Source organism: Podarcis muralis, chromosome 9, assembly GCF_964188315.1.
Source record: "Podarcis muralis chromosome 9, rPodMur119.hap1.1, whole genome shotgun sequence".
NCBI classification, from domain to species: domain Eukaryota; kingdom Metazoa; phylum Chordata; class Lepidosauria; order Squamata; family Lacertidae; genus Podarcis; species Podarcis muralis.
The window spans coordinates 15,758,949-15,778,449 of record NC_135663.1 but is presented as its reverse complement, the minus strand read 5'-3'; the positions used below and the strand labels follow the sequence as shown (position 1 = coordinate 15,778,449).

General features: G+C 44.5%; 1 protein-coding gene across 1 annotated transcript; it reads left to right on the top strand.

Moving 5' to 3' along the window:
* The first annotated feature begins 5,135 nt into the window (after positions 1–5,135).
* LOC114604091 (uncharacterized) lies at positions 5,136–19,388 on the top strand. The gene is made up of 11 exons (XM_077933824.1): positions 5,136–5,200; positions 7,415–7,488; positions 8,844–8,873; positions 9,787–9,912; positions 12,323–12,358; positions 13,057–13,092; positions 14,323–14,361; positions 14,530–14,556; positions 16,004–16,024; positions 17,857–17,888; positions 18,736–19,388. The coding sequence occupies exons 2-10, from the start codon at positions 7,429–7,431 to the stop codon at positions 17,860–17,862; spliced, it is 381 nt and encodes a 126-aa protein (XP_077789950.1). The 5' UTR covers positions 5,136–5,200; positions 7,415–7,428; the 3' UTR covers positions 17,863–17,888; positions 18,736–19,388.
* Positions 19,389–19,501: the final 113 nt, after the last annotated feature.

Below are 19,501 nucleotides of genomic sequence, written 5' to 3'. Positions count from 1 at the left end.
GAAGCGTCTGTAACCTGAAGCGTATGTAACCTGAGGTGGATGCGAATGGGATCCATTCCAGAGCCCCGTTCGCATCCTGAAGCGAACACAACCCACGTCTGCGTGTCTGTGCGTGTGGCGATTCACCGCTTCCGCGCATGCGCATGACATCATTTTGAGTGCATGCTCATGTGCAAGCGACGAAACCCAGAAGTAACATGTTCTGTTACTTCCGGGTCGCTGCGGAGCACAACCCGAAAACACTCAACCTGAAGCTACTTTAACCCGAGGTAGGAGTAGGGAGAGCATCTCCCTAGCTCATAATTCCAGAACCTAGTGAAAACGAATGGTTGGAGACTCAGAACACACAAAAGGAAGTATTTGCGTACAAAGCACTTAATTCATAATGCCATTATACAAATCTATTTTATTTCCCTCACCTCCTGCCAAAGAAGCCTAGGGTGGCGCAGAACTAATGATAAAACGATAAAGACATCTTTATTAAAATTCCTGAAGATCTCAGCTGGGAGCCGGGTTGAAGAGGAAGGTCTTTAGTGGGTGCTGAAATGAAAATGGAGAAGATGGCGCCTGTGTCATATATAAGGAGAGGGATTTCCAAAGGGTGGGTGCCACAACATTTAAAGCCCAGTTGCCACACTGTGCAGAACGGAGCTGTGCAGAGCATAGGGATCAATTGGGTTTATAAGGGAAGGTAACCTTTCAGATACAATGGTACCTCAGGTTAAGAACTTAATTCATTCCGGAAGTCCGTTCTTAACCTGAAACTGTTCTTAACCTGAGGTACCACTTTAGCTAATGGGGCCTCCCGCTGCCGCTGCCACACAGTTTCTGTTCTCATCCTGAGGTAAAGTTCTTAACCTGAGGTACTACTTCTAGGTTAGTGGAGTCTGTAACCTGAAGCATCTGTAACCCAAGGGACCACTGTATCCCTGTACCATCGAAAACCAACACCTTGACCGTAGCCTGGTAGCTAAGCTGTGACTGCACAAGGAGTACCGTGTGGTAGCTGCACCTTTAAAAAAGGGCATTGTAGAACTGGGAAAACTTCAGAAAGGGGTAGCAGGCCCCTGGCCAATGGGAGATGGGGGTCTGCCCCACTGAACGTTCTCTGCCCCCCAAAAAACTATTTATTTTAAGGTAAAGGTAAAGGGACCCCTGACCGTTAGGTCCAGTCGTGGCTGACTCTGGGGTTGCGGTGCTCATCTCACTTTATTGGCCAAGGGAGCCAGCATAAGCATACAGCTTCTGGGTAGTAATTAAATGAAAAAGAGAGCCTTCATTTTTCTTTCTTAAAGGTCCTTTCGTCACACTTTGTCTCAGAGGTTAAGGCACACAAAAATAAGCTTGGAGGCCTAAGCCAATCAGAACCATACAGTCCTACTGTTGCTGTTTGCTCTTTTAAATCTGTATGTTCGTAGCTTGCAGCAGCGTGTGTGTGTGTGTCTGTGGAGCTTTCCTTTGAGGAAGACAACTCAGCAGCACATCTTTCCTCCTTTGCTAAGGTGAGTTGTGAGAAAGGGGGCCCCTTCATAACTATTGGACGGTTGCAGCACCTGCTGTGGCTGTGGAGACCAATGCAGTAAAGACATTTGTTGCAGCTGGGGCAGTTGAAGGTGTCCAGTTGCGCTGCTGGCTTGAGTAATATTGTATTCCTCCCATTTGTCCAGAGTCAGGACCGCGGGATGGAAGCACGATTGTTGGGAAATGTTGTTTCGGGGCCTGTCGGAGCAAAGCAAGAACAGATAACATACGCAGAAGGCAAGGCATGCCAGAAGCTTTGGCTGCTGTGCAATTTATTCAGAAGTCAAAGAATAAAATCGTTTCGTTGAGTGTATCAGAAACCATTGACAGCTGGACATAACAAATAGAAGGGTACATAATGAACAGCCATCCCAAACTTTAGTCAAAGGTTCGTAAGAAAAAAAACTAAGTGTTACAAATATAACCAATGAGAAGCTGACTTGCTTAACAGGTTAGCATCATCGGTGATTTGCAGATAAGCCTTCCTCACAGGGATGGTTTCAAAGTATAATGACTTCCATGTCACGAAGAGACTCTAACACTGGCCCGGAGGCAAAGCTAATATTAAGAGTGGTCCAAGGCAGTTTACAATCACTTTGCTGCTGCTTACCTATGTGTGTGTAGCTTTCCTTTGAGGAAGACAACTCAGCAGCACATCTTTTCTCCTTTGCTAAGGTGAGTTGTGTAGTGATGTATGGAAGTGGAAGTGAGAGCTGGACCATAAAGAAGGCTGATTGCCGAAGAATTGATGCTTTGAATTATGGTGCTGGAGGAGACTCTTGAGAGTCCCATGGACTGCAAGAAGATCAAACCTATCCATTCTTAAGGAAATCAGCCCTGAGTGTCCACTGGAAGGACAGATCGTGAAGCTGAGGCTCCAGTACTTTGGCCACCTCATGAGAAGAGAAGACTCCCTGGAAAAGACCCTGATGTTGGGAAAGATTGAGGGCACAAGGAGAAGGGGATGACATAGGACAAGATGGTTGGACAGTGTTCTCAAAGCTACTAACACGAGTTTGACCAAACTGCGGGAGGCAGTGGAAGACAGGAGTGCCTGGCGTGCTCTGGTCCATGGGGTCACGAAGAGTCGGACACGACTAAACGACTAAACAACAACAACAAGGTGAGTTGTGAGAAAGGGGGCCCCTTCATAACATATTTTTTCCCCATTTGTGGGTAGGATACTGTCATGGGACAGGAAGCTGTTTCACCTGCTGAACAGCAGCCTGAAGGTGGAGAAGCTGGAGTGACTCTACCTGCAGCTGATCAGCCTTCAAGGTCACAGAGCAGAAGGCACTGATGAGAACCAATTGGCTTCAGCCTTCTTAAACACAGCTCTCAGCACCAGAGTCAGATGCTGGAAACAACATCTGTGGTTCCTGGTCCGACCTTGCTGATGCCTGCTCTCCATCTGAACCCTTGGCTTTGTGATCATTGGATTCCTTGACCACTGGACTGTCTGACTATGTGGACTGCTGTTTGCCTGACCCTTGAAACGGACTTGACTTCATATGCTGACTCTATCAAGCATATCCTAGAGACTCTTCTCTATTGTTTGATTTTGCCCTGCACTCCACCAAGTCCTGCATGCTGTTGCTCAGCAGTGGGACTACAACAGGTGGGAATAATGCCTCTGAAGACGAGTTGAGGGAAATCATAAGCTCACACTCAGGTCCTACTTGCAGATTTCCCATGGGCATTGGGTTGGCCACTGTGAGAACAGGATCCTCAGCTAGATGAGCCATTGACAGCTGGCCTGATCCACCGGGGCTCTTGTGTTCTTCCTTAATCTATGGGATTTGCAACCACAAGATGTGGTGATGGCCACTAATTTAGATGGCTTTAAAAAGGGATTAGGCAAATTAATGGAGGATGACTGTGTGCTACCTCCAAGATCAGAGGTGACATGCTCTGAACACCAGTTGTTGGTACTCATGTCCAGTTTACGGGCTTTCCCATAGACATCTGGTTGACCACTGTGAGAAGAACGCTCACCTTTTACCCAGTGGGCAGCCTTGTGGCCAAGCAGCCGGGCCTCAACAGTTTTCCAGCGCAGGGGTGAAGGTACGCTGCCTCCTCCCTACGTCACGGCCGGCCGTGACATCTGTGCTGTGGGACAGCCCCAGCCAATCAGCTGGCAGGGTGGGTGTGCCCACGGGCAATTTAATCACAGATATTGAGAAGATATTGAATTATTTGAGTAGGTTTGAACAATTTGGGGCAATTAAAATGTTAAAAGTTAAATAAACTTTGTGGAAGGAGAAGTGTTAAGGTATATAGAAGTGCACATATGGTTGATTTGAATATGTTATTGAATATTATTGTATATGTATATTATTGAATATTGTATACCCAATGTATCAGCTGCCTGGGAGGTTTCACTGTTTGTGTTTTGGTGGTTGGTAAAAAACAACAACAAGAATTAATCACAGCGTGGCCGGTCAGCACCCTCTTGCCCCTTTTTCGGATCAAATCCTCTTTTCACACCTTGCTATGGCAATTGCCGGTCGCCATGTTATTGGGGCTGAGTAGGAATTTTTCCCACTTGGCAAATTGGCCATTTGGTTTTCACCTACCTAGTAGCGATTGTCACAGGTTAAGCATTGGGTAAGCCTTTGGTTGGTTGGAGGGGAGGTTGTTGCCTTCGCCTGCCCCTCCTCAGGAAGGGTATCCTGTTAAAGGGATCCGGGGTGTGAATACTATCTGGATGTGGGCTTAGGGCCATGTCACAGCCCTTACGGGGACCCCTCAGGGACCCCTATATGGTGTAAGTCATAGGTCACCCCCTATCTGTGGTTTACCCTTCCGTGGGCTCCCTGCCAGGAGTCAACTTATAGCCTGGCTTCACCCCAATGCCTAAGCCAAACCGCTCACATCTGTAACCGATAAAGTTGTGGCCTATTTGAACCCACAAACCAAAATACTCTGTCAGTATGTTTTATTGTTCTCCTGGGAACTTTGTAGCTCTGGTGCCTTAGCACACAACAGAATGTTGGATCAGACAGACCTAATCTAACTGGGTTGCTCTTGTGTTCTTCACTGGATGTAACGTGTGTTCCTGGTTTCATCTGTGAAGTGTTGGATGAAATGCTGCTTCATCATTTTACTTTCAAAGGCAAATTTTAGAAGTGAGCCATGAACCAGAAGTCCCAGATGATGGGCCAGGCATGGGAGTCAGTCAAGGGTAGCACAGAAATGTTCCAGGACCAGGCAGATTTTGTTACCAAGGCAAATTCCTAGCCCAAACAATAAGCATATTAAACCTTCCTATCTAATATGACAAAGCTAGTCCAGAGCCTTCCTTCCTGCTAGGATGATGTTCAGTGTAGCAGTGGTGAGAGTTTGGGAGCTGCTCATGGGACCAAAGATTCTTGGGTCTGTACCTGGGAGCACCTGACACTGACTCTGGTGTTGGTAACCTGATGCCCTTCTGAAGTTTCGGACCATGTCTCCAATTGGCCCCAGCCAGCATGGTCAACAGTCAAGGAAGATGTACGCCAAACATCTGGAGCGCACTAGGTTGGGGGAAGAGTGGTTGAATTCCTAGCAGGCCTTCTCTCTCTCCCTACTACTGCCAAACACATTATTTGTCTTTCCTGCCAATTTTATAGCAATTTGGATGACACAGTGGCAAATCTACTCAGAGGGATATGGAAGACTAAGAAGATAATTATCTGTGGTGGGTGGTGTTCCCGATGTTTCACTTTGGGGTGTTGTCTTCAGATATTTTAAACCGGAGAAGATTACTGACTGACAAATATTTAGAAAGTAAGGTTTCAAAATAAGCAAGCAATGTAAGAACAGGATCTTGGACGGGGTGGGTCCTGACTATGAGATGGTAATAAGGTTTTTTCTTTAATAATAAGAGTTGGGTAAGTGTCAACTTCCCTAAGCTTTGTAACAATATGAATAGGATCACCTGGACATAATTTATTAATGAATAGCATTTGTTTAGTCCATTGGCTAACGTGTGGTCTTGAACAAAAAACACCTGCAATAGTGGTCATAAGCAAAGGCCATCACATATAGATCCAACCATATCAGCCCAGACTGGGGCAGTCATCTTTATGGAACCATCCCTATCAGTGCAATCCTGTGAATGTAGAGTCAAAAATAAAATTCACTGTTTTTAAATTCCCAGGTACATGGATTTTAGCTTAAAAATTTGGAGCTCAATAAGATGCACGCAGTCTCATTCTCTGTGTCCAAATCTGAGGAATGGATCTGAAGTTTCGGAAGCAGCCCAAAGTTGGAGGAGGTTGCTTTGCTTCAAACAAGGTCCACAACTCTTTGAAATAGGTTGCCACTGTACAGGTTGTCCAGAGCAGATGCACACCCTAGGAATTTCTGCCACTATGGTACTCAATGCAATGGAGATATTATTCCCCAGATGATATTGAGGTAGTGACCTTGGCTTCAGCCAGACTGCTGCATTAGTACATACTTCATCAGTTATGGGCAGTTCCTCTGACAATCGCTTCTTATCACAATAAAAAGATAGCCCAGGGATTTCTGCAGGTAAACCACAGACACGAAACCAAAACTCCTAATCTTATTGGGTATGAACAAATTATGACTCATGAAGACCTGTGATTTTTTTCCTTTGATGGTTAAAGCCATGTCATTGGGACATAACTATACAGTAATATAAATACCAGCTGCTCACATACAGTTGTGAGATCAAGTTGACTTCTAGATTTTTCTTCAGCCAACCTTGAAGCAAAGTAAAGGTAAGACTTGGGGTGCTTGAGAGCCAGTGTGGTGTAGTGGTTAAGAGTTAAGAGCGGTAGTCTCGTAATCTGGGGAACCGGGTTCGCGTCTCTGCTCCTCCACATGCAGCTGCTGGGTGACCTTGGGCCAGTCATACTTCTCTGAAGTCTCTCAGCCCCACTCACCTCACAGAGTGTTTGTTGTGGGGGAGGAAGGGAAAGGGGAATGTTAGCCGCTTTGAGACTCCTTCAGGTAGTGATAAAGCGGGATATCAAACCCAAACTCTTCTTCTTCTTCTTCTTCCATTTTGGGGCTTAGCATTGCAAACGGATTCCTGAGTTATCACATGTGGCTTGTTGACAACATGTGTTTATTTGTTCTCAACTTAATGGATTTTCCTTGGTAATTGAAAATCTGAATTGGGGAGGGAGAGATACAGGGTAGCATTTTGGTGGCAACAACATTGTGTGCTTACTGCCAAAAAGAATAGTTTTTCATGCATTGGGAGCATCGATCCCACAATAATCACCCATCTGGATGCACCCAAGGATTTTAGTGCAATTTAGAGAGCCTAAACTACTTGGATGTGTCATAAATGTACTCTACAGGTAAAATTACATATATTCGTTACATCTTATCCGGGCTGCCATCCAGATTGGACTCCAGCTATGAGCCAAAATGTATATCTAGTGGTCAAAAAGTAACCTGAACAGCTGCTTCCGCTAGAATGTCATAACATTACTAAAATATATTGCTTTGGTAGAAATAAGTAATTAATAATTAATTTCAATGGGATTTACATCCAAGTAAAATTTTATGCAGAAATTGTCCTTGAAGAACACATGGGGGGGTGAGGTCACACACTGGCCATGACCACAATATCACAGTTGTTGCCAGCTCCGTCATTTATTGGGTGGAAGTTCTGAAGGGTAAATGATGTGCATTCTGGAAGAACCTATTTGTGTTCTAGCCAAACCCAGTAGACATGAAGGACTGGGAGTGGAGCCAGTGGGTCATGAGATGTTGGGGTGGCAGCAGCACATGTGGCTCCCCTCCCCTATCTCCACACAATCTTGGATAACCTCTGGATAATTTTTGTAAAGAGTTCTGCTGACTACCCAATCTTTACTGAGCTGGTGGGGGGAAACCCTGCATCAATTGTTCCTTACTTATGTTGCTTCAGGTTCTTCTGCCACAATGAAACTGCTGATTTGTCTTTCCTGCATTCTGAGCATAGCAGCTGCTCTCCCAGTCCGTGTAAGTAGCACTGAACCTGCGGAATGGGGAAACCTGCCAGGCCAACTACAGCTAGAATCTCTTCATAATAGTTGTTGCGCACTGTAACAACGTGACAATGAGATAAAAATAAGTAAAGGTGGTGGGGGATGTCAAAGACATAACCAGAGCCATTTGGGCTGCTAAGCGCATGACATATTTCCTACTCTGGGTATCCGTTCTGCATAGAAAGTTGCAAGCGTGCCACCACATGTGCATTTTGCCCAGTGCGCATATAATGGGAAACCCTGTTTCATAGGCTCTTTCAATCCTGTGTATGTTATACAAACAGCAATTTATCACACTTGAGTTCACCATTTCAGAATGTGTATGCCCCAAACTGTCATTCATGGAATAACCAACTCTGTATCCTGATTACCGTATTTTTCGCTCCATAAGACACACTTTTTTCCTCCTAAAAAGTAAGGGAAAGTGTCTGTGCATCTTATGGAGCAAATGTGTGGTCGATCGCCGGCTCCCTTTCTTGCCCCGCCCCCTTGCCCAGACCTCCATTGTTGAATGTTCTGCAGACGGAGGCTGTTTGTTTCCCCAGCGACATGTGACTGGCTGATTAGATTATCTGTCTGGAAACTGTAGAAACGGCTCCCTTTCCTTTCCTAAAGAAGCTGCAGAACTGTGAGTTGAACCCCATAAAAACAGGATTCCCCCCCCCCCTTTGCAAAGTCAGCTCAACAACTTTGAGCCGATCCTCAAAAAACAGGGCTTTTCCCCTTTACAAAAGAAGCTGCACAACTGTGAGCTGGTGCTCAAAAAACAGGGCTTTCCCCCTTTCCTACTCTAAAAACTAGGTGCGTCTTATGGAGCGAAAAATACGGTATATAAACAAGTCCTGGCTCATATGAAGTGGCTGCCTCAATCTGCCTAATGGAAGGGCTGGGTGCACCCCTGGGCTTCCCAGGCAGCATCTCTCTCCCCCCCCCCTCCCTCCCTTCCTGTTATGCCAGGCAACTGGAAAGCCAGACACCAGCCTCTAGCTGCTGAATCATCATCTTCCTTTCCTTACACCAGCTGCCCCTCTCCTCCTTTGCTCAGGGAAATATATCTGGGCTCAGAGACATGTTAGGGAAGGCTGAAGGGTCTAGACACCTGAAATTCATTTTTGAGCTTGGCCAAAAATGCATTGTGAGATGAGGGAAGAGAGAAGAATTCACATGGGAGGTGACAGGAACCTGAGGAAATGGGGAATATAGGAGATGTGGAACCTTTGCTTGGGTTCTAGAGGGATACTCCCAATGTCATCCTGTGAGGATAAAGCATGAAATCTAACCCACAAAACACGAAATCTAACCCTGTTTTTATTTCGTATGTTTTGACAGCGGTCAGCAAGTGGCAGTGCCAGCAACGAGGTAAACCATCTTGTGTATTTCTAACTGTCTTAATTGTAATATTTTATTGTTTGTTTTATTGTATATTTTAATTCAGGATGGTAAAATGCCCCAATGGATTTGTTATTGTGTATTTTGATTGTGCATTGATTTTATAGTTGTATGCCACTTAGAAGCCATTCTGGTATATAAGTGGCATATAAAATAAAAATTATAATTATATCAATAACCTTCTGTGTGCAAGAGTGGTAGTGCCATGGAAACAATATTAAAAGCACACATTCTGGAAGATGCTTTTGATTTCTGGCAGGGTTTTTTTAAGAGTAGCATGAATATGTTTGCTTGTTTGTTACCTTAATTTTGACTCCACTATTTTTAGGGCAGACCCTTCACAAGGACGCTCCCCAAATTTAGCAAACTTCGTATATCAAACAGTATGACGTGTGTGTGTGTGTGTGTGTGTGTGTGTGTGTGTGTGTGTGTAAAAGCATAAAGCTATCAATCAAATACCAACCAGAGCAAATAAGTTTTCAAAATCCGCTTCTGATGATGACTGATCTCATGTTCACCAAGATGCAGGTAGCCTTTTGAGCAACCTGGTCCTTAACTGTTCAGGGCTTAAAATATCAAAACCAGCTCTTTAATATAGTCATGCTGAGACTGATAGGAGTTGTAGTCTGTAACATCCGGAGAGTAACAGGTTGAAGAAGGCCAATATACATCGAGCCTCGAAACACACACGCAACCAATTAAATTGGAACAGAATGGGTGCCACATGATCCCATAAGCATTTTGACAGCTGCTTTCTTAAAGGTAGCCCTGCAGAGAGAGCATTACAGGAATCAAGTGTGGATGTAAGCAGAGTGTGTTCCAACCACTTCCACCACACTTGCGGTGTTGTCTGTCTCCACCTTCTGTTTCTCTGTTTCCACAGCGCATTCCTATCATGGTTCCTCAAGTGCCTCCTCAGGTTCCTCCGCAGTTTCCTCCTCAGTTTCCTCCTCCACTTCCAGCACAACCATACCCACCTCAGATTCCAGCACAGCCATACCCACCTCAGGTAATAGCAGCAAAGCATGCCTATGCTTGTGGCAAGTACTAAGTTCATTCCTTCAATGGCACAAAACCCATTCACCAAAATGAAGAGCTATGCTGCTGCATCCCTGGATGCCTCGCTCCCCAAACAGGAAGAGCCCACTGATGGCAAGTTGCAAGAGGGTGGCCTACATTGTCATCTAGAAGCCATTTTAAAGGGCGCCATATTGTCAGGCTGGATTTGGATATTACCTGGGAACAACAAGAGATGGTGCGCAAGGCTGCTCCTGACTACTGCTTTGTTGTGGGCAGCAGTGCCAACTATAGGGGTTGTAAGGGCATTCAGCCCCCTCAATATTTGTGGGCAGGGGGCTGAGCCCTCCCCCCAAATATTGAGGTCATGTGTATGACTGAAGGAGCGTCTCCACCTCTATCGTTCTACCCGGACACTGAGGTCCAGCACCGAGGGCCTTCTGGTGGTTCCCTCGCTGCGAGAAGCCAAGTTACAGGGAACCAGGCAGAGGGCTTCTTGGTAGTGGCACCCTCCCTGTGGAACGCCCTCCCATCAGATGTCAAAGAGAACAAGAACTACCAGACTTTTAGAAGACATCTGAAGGCAGCCCTGTTTAGGGAAGCTTTTAATGTTTGATGTATTACAGTATTTTAATATTTTTCTGGAAGCCGCCCAGAGTGGCTGAGGAAGCCCAGCCAGATGGGCGGGGTATAAATTATTATTATTATTATTATTATTATTATTATTATTATTATGACTTCACATGATGCTGGGCCATCTTAATGTTGGGGGCAAGTAGGCGCCCCTAATTGTGGGTGTATTCTGCAGCATGCTCTTAATACAATAACAGTGCATTAATGCTGCCTTAATTCTGCTTTACAGTCATACCTCGGGTTACAGCTGCTTCAGGTTGCGTTTTTTCGGATTGCGGACTGCCGAAACCCAGAAGTACCTCAACGGGTTACTTCCGGGTTTTGGTGGTCACGCATGCGCAGAAGCGCCGAATCGCAACCCGCACGTGTGCAGACGCCGGTTGTGAACGCTGCAGGTTGTGAACATGCATCCCATACAGATCATGTTCACAACCCGACCGTCCACTGTACCTTGTTCTTCAATGCTTCTCCAATACTACTGTGTTATTGCTGTCAGGGCGGGTGGAGTGGAGAGCTATAGCACAACAAAAGAAAGACAAAAATAAACCGGAGCATTTGTGCTGTAAAAGTTACAGAATCTGAGCAAGCTGTTGCAGGATATGCACTAATTGGAAATGAAGCAGTGTGCCTGCCCTGGAACTTTTTGTGGGCGCAAACAGTATTGAGAGCAAGATCTCGCATGAGCAGCCCAGTAGCATGAGCGTAAGTCATTATGAATGCAGGATAAATAGGATGTCTGGAGGGGATCTTAGTAACACTGTGTTTTCCTAGGCATTGTATTCAACTCATTTATACACTAAGCACATTTTCATTGTACCTTCAATTAAAAATAACAAGGCAATGCAGTATACAATAAAATGCAATAAAATATGCTGCTGTAACATCCAAGAACTGACATACATATTTCTAATATGAGGTTGGTTTGATGTTGGTTTGATGCTGTTCTGTTATGCATAGAGCCCAAATTACTAGCCCTTCCTTTAGCTGATTCCTGGGAGGCTGAACACTTCCCAAAACCCTTATAGAATTGCTATACCACCAGATGGCACCATTGTTTCAAACAACTGTAGTTCTCAATAAGAACCTTGGTTTTCTTCGCCAAAGTCTGGTGTGTACTGTACACAAGGAAAAAAATGACATTTCATGCAGCTGACTGTTTTGTTGAGAAGATGCCTTAGCAACTGGACAGAGACATTTAATGAGGGGGATGTGAATAACAAGATAATTAAAGTCACATGTAGGTAGCCGTGTTGGTCTGCCGTAGTTGAAACAAAACAAAAAAATTCTTTCCAGTAGCACCATAGGTAAGGGACCCCTGACCATTAGGTCCAGTCGTGACCGACTCTGGGGCTGCGGCCCTCATCTTCCTTTATTGGCCAAGGGAGCTGGTACACAGCTTCCGGGTCATGTGGCCAGCATGACTAAGCCACTTCTGGCGAACCAGAACAGCACACGGAAACGCCATTTACCTTCCCGCCGGAGTGGTACCTATTTATCTACTTGCACTTTGACGTGCTTTCGAACTGCTAGGTTGGCAGGAGCAGGGACTGAGCAAGGGGAGCTCACCCCGTCACGGGGATTCGAACCGCCAACCTTCTGATCGGCAAGTCCTAGGCTATGTGGTTTAACCCACAGAACTACCCGCGTCCCTATACCAATAACAAACTTAGTTGGTCTCTAAGGTGCTATGGAAGGAATTTTTTTTAATTAAGATAATTAAAGGCAAAGATGTTAGCGCGATTTGTTTCATAGCCTTGTTTCTTTTACAGATGATCCCGATCTATGTGACCTATGATCCAGCTCAGGTAACTTCTTGATATCCATGCATGGGGGAATTCTAGCACAGAGGGGGAAAGCAAGGATTCAGACTGGGGGGATAAGGGCTAGGTGGGAAATCCTGTGATGAGTGTTTATATCTTGAAGATAAACCAGGTGAAGGTAGCCGTCGGGTCTTGAACCCTTGGTGAGTTAGGGACTTTCCCTGCATCCAAAGACAGGCACTGGTAGACTGAGCAGATGAGACCAACACTGAGTCCATGAGGCTGGTTTCTGCCCATGTTGTAGAGCAGGCTTCCTCAAACTCAGCCCTCCAGGTGTTTTGAGACTACAATTCCCATCATCCCTGACCACTGGTCCTGCTAGCTAGGGGTCATGGGAGTTGTAGGCCAAAAACATCTGGAGGGCCGAGGCTGAGGAAGCCTGTGGTAGAGGGAAGTGAGGGGCAGATGGGGCTTGATAGCCTGGGAAGAGAGCCCACCTAGGAGAAGGAATACTCTGAGCATTGATCAGTGTGTGTTAGTAATTAACCTGCTTTGCCACAAGGAGGAAACCTAGATAGTGTAACCCATCAGATTTTTCTCAGTTTTGTTTTAATGTGTATGCGTTATTTACTGTTGTGAGTCACTTTGAGTCCCTTTTGCTTTTTTAAAACGTGACTAATAAATTTAAATATTGATATTGAATCAAAACTAACTATCTCCCTTGTTTTCTTCTTTTCCCTTAGGGTTTGCCCTCTATTCTCAGCAATCTGCCAGGCGTGGTAAGTTCAAAATTCTGATTGCTTTCTACACCACCACCGATTTCAGACTTTCATAAGCAGCAGCTGTGGTTAACACTCAGATTGAGTAAGAAATGAGAGTTCAAGAGTGAAATATCATCTACAAGGTAGTTCCTTTGTTATCTCCTGCCATCTCTCCTATGGTTTCACCAGTCCTTCTCTTTTTTTAATTAAAAAAAGTTCACATTTTTGAATGTCTATGCTGTTTTCCAGCCTGTTTTCCTCCTATCAGAACCAACTTGTATGACTCTCCTGGCTGGGGCTGATGGAAGTTTTAGTCTAGAACATCTGGAGGGTGTCAGTTTGTATGCACTTCCATACAAAAACTCATGCGCATTTGATCAAATGAACTGAAAAATGGTAAATATACAATGCCAATGCTGGCTTAACCAATTTCAGAACAGACTTCTTTGTGGGGATTCAAAAGAGCACTAATCGAATAACATTAGTTTCGATCATTGAATGAGTGCATTTGAAGCGTAATACTCAAAACCTCTCTACTCAGAAGTAAGCCACATTGAGTTCAATGTTATACAGTGGTACCTCGCAAGACGAATGCCTCGCAAGACGGAAAACTCGCAAGATGAAAGGGTTTTTGGTTTTTTGAGTTGCTTCGCAAGACGATTTTCCCTATGGGCTTGCTTCGCAAGACGGAAACGTCTTGCAAGTTTGTTTCCTTTTTCTTAAAACCGTTAATACAGTTGCGACTTGACTTCGAGGAGCAACTCATAGCACGCGGTGTGGTAGCCTTTTTTGAGGTTTTTGAAGACTTTGGTGATTTTTGAAGCTTTTCCAAAACTTTTCCGAAACCGTGCTTCGCAAGACGAAAAAATCGCAAGACGAAAAAACTCACGGAACGAATTAATTTCGTCTTGCGAGGCACCACTGTACCTGGAAGGAAAAATCCCTATGAACTCAGTGGGAGTTACAGTACTTTCTGAGCAAACATGGATAAGATTGCATTGCGGAATGCCATTTACTTTCTCTGGGTTGCTCCCCAAATCTATGAAATTTAAGAGATGGGAAAGGAATAAAATCCACCAAGAGAGCAACACTTCTCATCAAATTCTGCATCGGTGTTGTAAATACTTTAGCTAAAGTGAATGATCTCATAGTTTCCTCATTGCCACCACATTATGGCAGCTCCCGGATATAGAAAACCACCATTTGAAACCAAGCTTTATATGATTGAATGAGGTCCCTTCTCTTTAGGTGAACCCTGGACCTGGAGGTGTTGGTGGCCCATTTCTGGTAAGACAATTTACTGTTCATCATTATTACTAGATTGTAGCACTGTGGCGGGGGGAGGGGGGATATCTACACTGCACTGTGGAAATTGGCCCATAATGTTCACCAAATAACCGTGTGACTGACCTCTGTTACAAGAATGCAGTGTACTGATTTTTTGCCTCTCTCTAGATCCCTTATCCTGGAATTCCTGGGGCGGTAAGTTCATTGATCTTCATTGCATCATATTTCCAAATTCAGAGGTCCAAGGGGAAACTCAGAGGTCTTTGAATGATTGCCTGATTATATGTGTGGGTTTAGGCCATTGCACTTAATGAAAGGTATCCTGCAATAGAAGCGGGGAGAGAAAGCCCTCCACGTTTGTGGGGGAGATCATGGGCACATTTGGAATTTTGAAAAAGTGGCTTCCATGGAGTCGTTACCTGTCAGAAGCAAAAAAATTAAAAGTGGCTCATGATGCACCTGCATGCTTTTGAAGACATATTATTTCATTATTCGCCGCTCTTAACATATTTATGATCTCAGTAAAAATTAACAATACACAGAGTGTTTCATTTAAAAACCAAAAGGCAAACAAAATCTTCAAAAGAGTGCTCTGTTTTGAATTCCAAAACACTCTAGAAATTTCCAGTTCTTCAGATTTATTAGCAAACAGTTTTCCTTTCCCTCACATATACATGCTAAATACTTTTATTCGATTCTGCAAGATCCCAAGAGTTCAATATACCAAGATCATAGCTTGCTTTTACTCATACTTTGACTATATGAGTAGGGGACATTTATGTTTTTTATAAGTATGAGACTTTTATATTTGGGGAATGTAAGATACCCACAAGTTAGGGGAAGTTGAACAGAGAGAAAGCTTGTTTTCTAGAGCTGGTGGTGACTAATCATACTGACTTTTAGGGTGTATACCTTTCCTAGTCCTAGAAATAAATTTGATTCATGCTCAGACAATGCTGACCTAGATGGGCAAATATAAAAAATATAAATAGATAGCTTACACTGTGCCGTCATGCAGGGATGGGTAGGAAATGGGTTGAGATCTACTGCGGATATCTGAGTGATTTGAAGTAGATCGGCAAGGATTCCTGAATCCCAATTATTTTACAGAATACCCCCTCCAATATATATACTATGCTAAAATGAAGAAAACGTGGGCAGATGGGGCAGTAACAAAGAGTTTGGAAGAACAAAGGGTTAGGAAGAACTAAGAACTATGCTCAGAGCATAGTTCAGTTTGGCACTAAAAACAAATTCCTGGGCTCAGAATTCTTTAACTCTTAAGTCAGGTGTCATCAGTCTCTTGGGGACCGTGGACACATTTGAGATCTGGAGAAACTGTTGCAGACCACATGCAATGACCAATCACCCACTGCGACCTATTCCATTGGCTACAGCGGAATACTACTTTCAAGTGTAATTTCAGAAGTGGGAGGGCTACCTTCTGAGTACCAGGGAAGGTACCTGAAGGTGAATCAATGTTTTTTGCATGTGCTTCTATTGGTGGATTTCAGTTTCTGGGTGCGGGATGTGGGGACCAAAGAAACTAGATTCCTTTCTGCCTGATACCTGCCCACACCTTTCTTGGAGGATACCAAGATTTATGTCAAATGCTTTTCAACAGTCTTACTGTCTTTTTTAGGGCTTCCCACCTATTGTGGGGGTAAGTATTTTTATACTTCTATTGGTACTAATAACAACCAGCTGGCGTCTGGGGGGGGCTGGTTTGTGCCCCCTCAAAATTGTGCACCCAGGGCCACGGCCTCCCTGCTTCCCCCACTATGCCCCTGCCCCTACCGAAAAGGTTCAGTTTCTATGCCCCTCATCCACAGCCATAATCATCATCATCATCATCATCATAATAAATTTTATTTATATCCCGCCCTCCCCAGCCAAAGCCGGGCTCAGAGCGGCTAACAACAGTAGAACGATAAAACATTCTAAAATCATTCATTATAAAATTAATTCAAATCAGATTAATGGCAACCATTGGGCTAGAAGTTCTGTGAGGATTGCCAAAGGAGGGAGTCAGGCTGTGCCCTGGCCAAAGGCCTGGTAGAACAGCTCCGTCTTGCAGGCCCTGCGGAAAGATGTCAAGTCCCGCAGGGCCCTAGTCTCTTGTGACAGAGCATTCCACCAGATCGGCGCTACAGCTGAAAAAGCCCTAGCTCTGGTTGAGGCCAGCCTGACCTCTCTGTGGCCTGGGACCTTCAAGATGTTTTTATTTGAAGACCGTAAGTTTCTCTGTGGGACATACCAGGAGAGGTGGTCCCGTAGGTACAAGGGTCCTAGGCCGTATAGGGCTTTGAAGGTTAAAACCAGCACCTTAAACCTGATCCTGTACTCCACCACGAGCCAGTGCAGCTGGTATAGCACTGGGTGAATGTGATCTCGCGAGGACCCCGTAAGGAGTCTCGCCGCGGCATTCTGCACCCGCTGGAGTTTCTGGGTCAGTCTCAAGGGCAGCCCCACGCAGAGCGAGTTACAATAATCCAGTCTGGAGGTGACCGTCGCGTGGATAACAGTGGCTAGGTCAGGGCAAGAGAGGTAAGGAGCCAACTGCTTAGCTTGGCAGAGTTGAAAAAATGCCGCCTTTGTTATAGCTGCAATCTGTGCCTCCATGGAAAGGGAGGTGTCGAAGATTACACCCAAATTCTTAACGGACGGTGCTGGCACTAATTGTGCCCCTGCAAGAGATGGGAGTTGCCCCCCCAATCCCATATCGTCCCGACCCAGCCAAAGGACCTCTGTCTTTGAAGGATTTATCTTCAACCGGCTCCCATGTAACCATCCAGCCACAGCTTCCAAACATCTGATCAGTGTGTCTGGGGCTGAGTCATGCTTGTCCCATGCCTTTCCCAGGTAAAACCTGTTCTTTAGCTCAAAATCAGAGCAAAAACTCAACTTGCCATTTGCTCTGAGTGCTAAAGAATGGTCCCCCCCCCCCCCCTGGAGATAGCAACAGGATGAGAGGGAAAGCTGGGATAGCTCTGTCAGTAGAGCATGAGGCTCTTAATCTCAGGGCCATGGGTTCAAAAAAAATTCTGCATTGCTGGGGCTTGTGCTAGATGACCCTTGTGGTCCCTTTCAACTCTTCAGTCCTATGATTCTATGTCCTACAGGGAGGAGGTCTAAAGAAACCACTACAGCATATGCATGAACTCCCAAAGGCTTCCCCCAACATCTCCTCAAAAAACATAACATATTATGAACAAATCATGGTTTATGAATGAGCCTCAGGGCTGAGTACTCCCCACTCTCCTTCCTTCATGGCTTGTGTTAAGCCAGAGTTCCCCATTACATCTGAACTGATAAACTTTGACTGAATGATGGGATAATAAACCATCCAGGGCCGTGGTGGTTGAAGCTTTAAAAGATCATCCAAACTGGGACAGAGTTTTACTAGGGACCAGAATCAGACACTGGGAACAAGTGCTATCTACATACTTTCTGCATAAGAACTTTTAACCAATGAAACATTACTTTCTTCGACAGAAATAGCATCCCAGCCGATATACCCTCCTGCGGTATGTACCAAATGTTTTGTTGGCAAATTCCATTTCATATCCTTTATAGCTTTGCTGCTTTATGAAATGCTTAACTGCCAGCAAGCCAAGGCACATGGCTTATGTTTAATACTAGTATGCCAAAACCTGTACACAGCATCCCGTCATGTGTGCCAACTTCCCTCACTTATTCAGGACACATTCCAGTGAATGTTTAAAAATGCTTAAGGCTACAATCCTATTCCATATACCTGAGAGCAGGTTTCATTGTATCCCCAAGTAAAAACGCATAAATTTGGGCTGGGTATCCCATGGCTTTCAGTGAGAGAAACAGAAACCAGTGAGATTTTCAAGGACTTTGCTTTGGCTGAACTGGAGAGCAGATTTGTAGCGCCATGAGACAAGTGACCAGGGCCAGCCCCAAGACATTTTGGATGGCCGAGGAAAGCCACAAAAAGGGACCCCCCCCTCCCCACCAGGGAAGAAGGGATGAGTGAAGATCTACATCAGGAACAGAAGGAGAATAATGATCTACATCTGCTGCCCCTGTGGGTCCTGCCGCCCGAGGCGGTTGCTTCACCTTGCCTCATGGGTGGGCCGGCCCTGCAAGCTTGTAAATCTCTGTCACACCTCAAATCAACTATTGGTCTATCAAGTTCAATATTGTATACATTAACTAGAAATGGCTCTCTAGAATTTTCAGGCCGAGGTCTTTTTCCTAACCCTATCTGGGATCTTCTAGGTACAAAGTGTATGCTCTACTACAGAGTGAAGCAGAGTAGATTGAGAGAGAGAGTTGTTGCCTATGCTTTTTAAACCCAATTGTAAGAGATTCGTTCAGCTTCAAATCTGATTTTGTGTTCTAAAGGTGACAGCAAGAACATGAAGGATGTGCTCCATGCCGGCTTTTACTTCCCTGCTGCAGTCTTCAAGCCACATTTGTATGCATCTTGAATGGCACTTATTTGCTTTAAATGGCTATAAGTAATAGAAATTTCTTTTTTTGACAACGATACACCATCTGTCATCTCTTGTGAAGAATTGTTTTCACCTAATGCAATATAAAAGCATCAGCTTCTAATCTATGCAGTGTTCATATTTGATTGGGTAAATGTAAGCACTGACAGTTCCATTTTGAAATTGACAAATTTTAAAAGAAAAGACCATGGTTTTAACTACGGATTTAAAATTCATTAACACCACTAAAGATGATAAATGTATGAATGCTGTATTGTGTAACACATAGATAGAAATGCATAAATTTTGGTTTGCTGCTCTGCCTCAGTACGTGATTGAAATGTCTCGCTTAACAGATTTCAGTCAAATAGGTCACTTTCAGTTGTGTTTTAATTCCATTCCAATCAATGTGAAAAAATAGTTATGACTAACTTAAGTCCCACGGTACTAAGATGTAACTAACAGTACCCAGCCCACAATATCTTTTTTGTTTCTTGCTGGAAAGTGGGAGGGGTATTCCCTTTAAAAATTGCATGAATAAAGAATACAAATGAGCACATCAAATTTATGTTTATGGTATGTTTGGAGCAGAATCAACACAGCACAATTTTTCACACCTCTGTATTTTGGGTTTTTCTCTTCCATGTAGATTCAGTAGCTTCTGACAAAGCCTAACC

Excerpts from the sequence above, each read along its gene's own strand:
- LOC114604091 (XM_077933824.1), top strand. The coding sequence starts at position 7,429 with ATGAAACTGCTGATTTGTCTTTCCTGCATTCTGAGCATAGCAGCTGCT. Across the intron at positions 9,913-12,322 it reads CACAGCCATACCCACCTCAG|ATGATCCCGATCTATGTGAC; the intron begins GTAATAGCAGCA and ends TTTCTTTTACAG. Across the intron at positions 13,093-14,322 it reads TCAGCAATCTGCCAGGCGTG|GTGAACCCTGGACCTGGAGG; the intron begins GTAAGTTCAAAA and ends CCTTCTCTTTAG.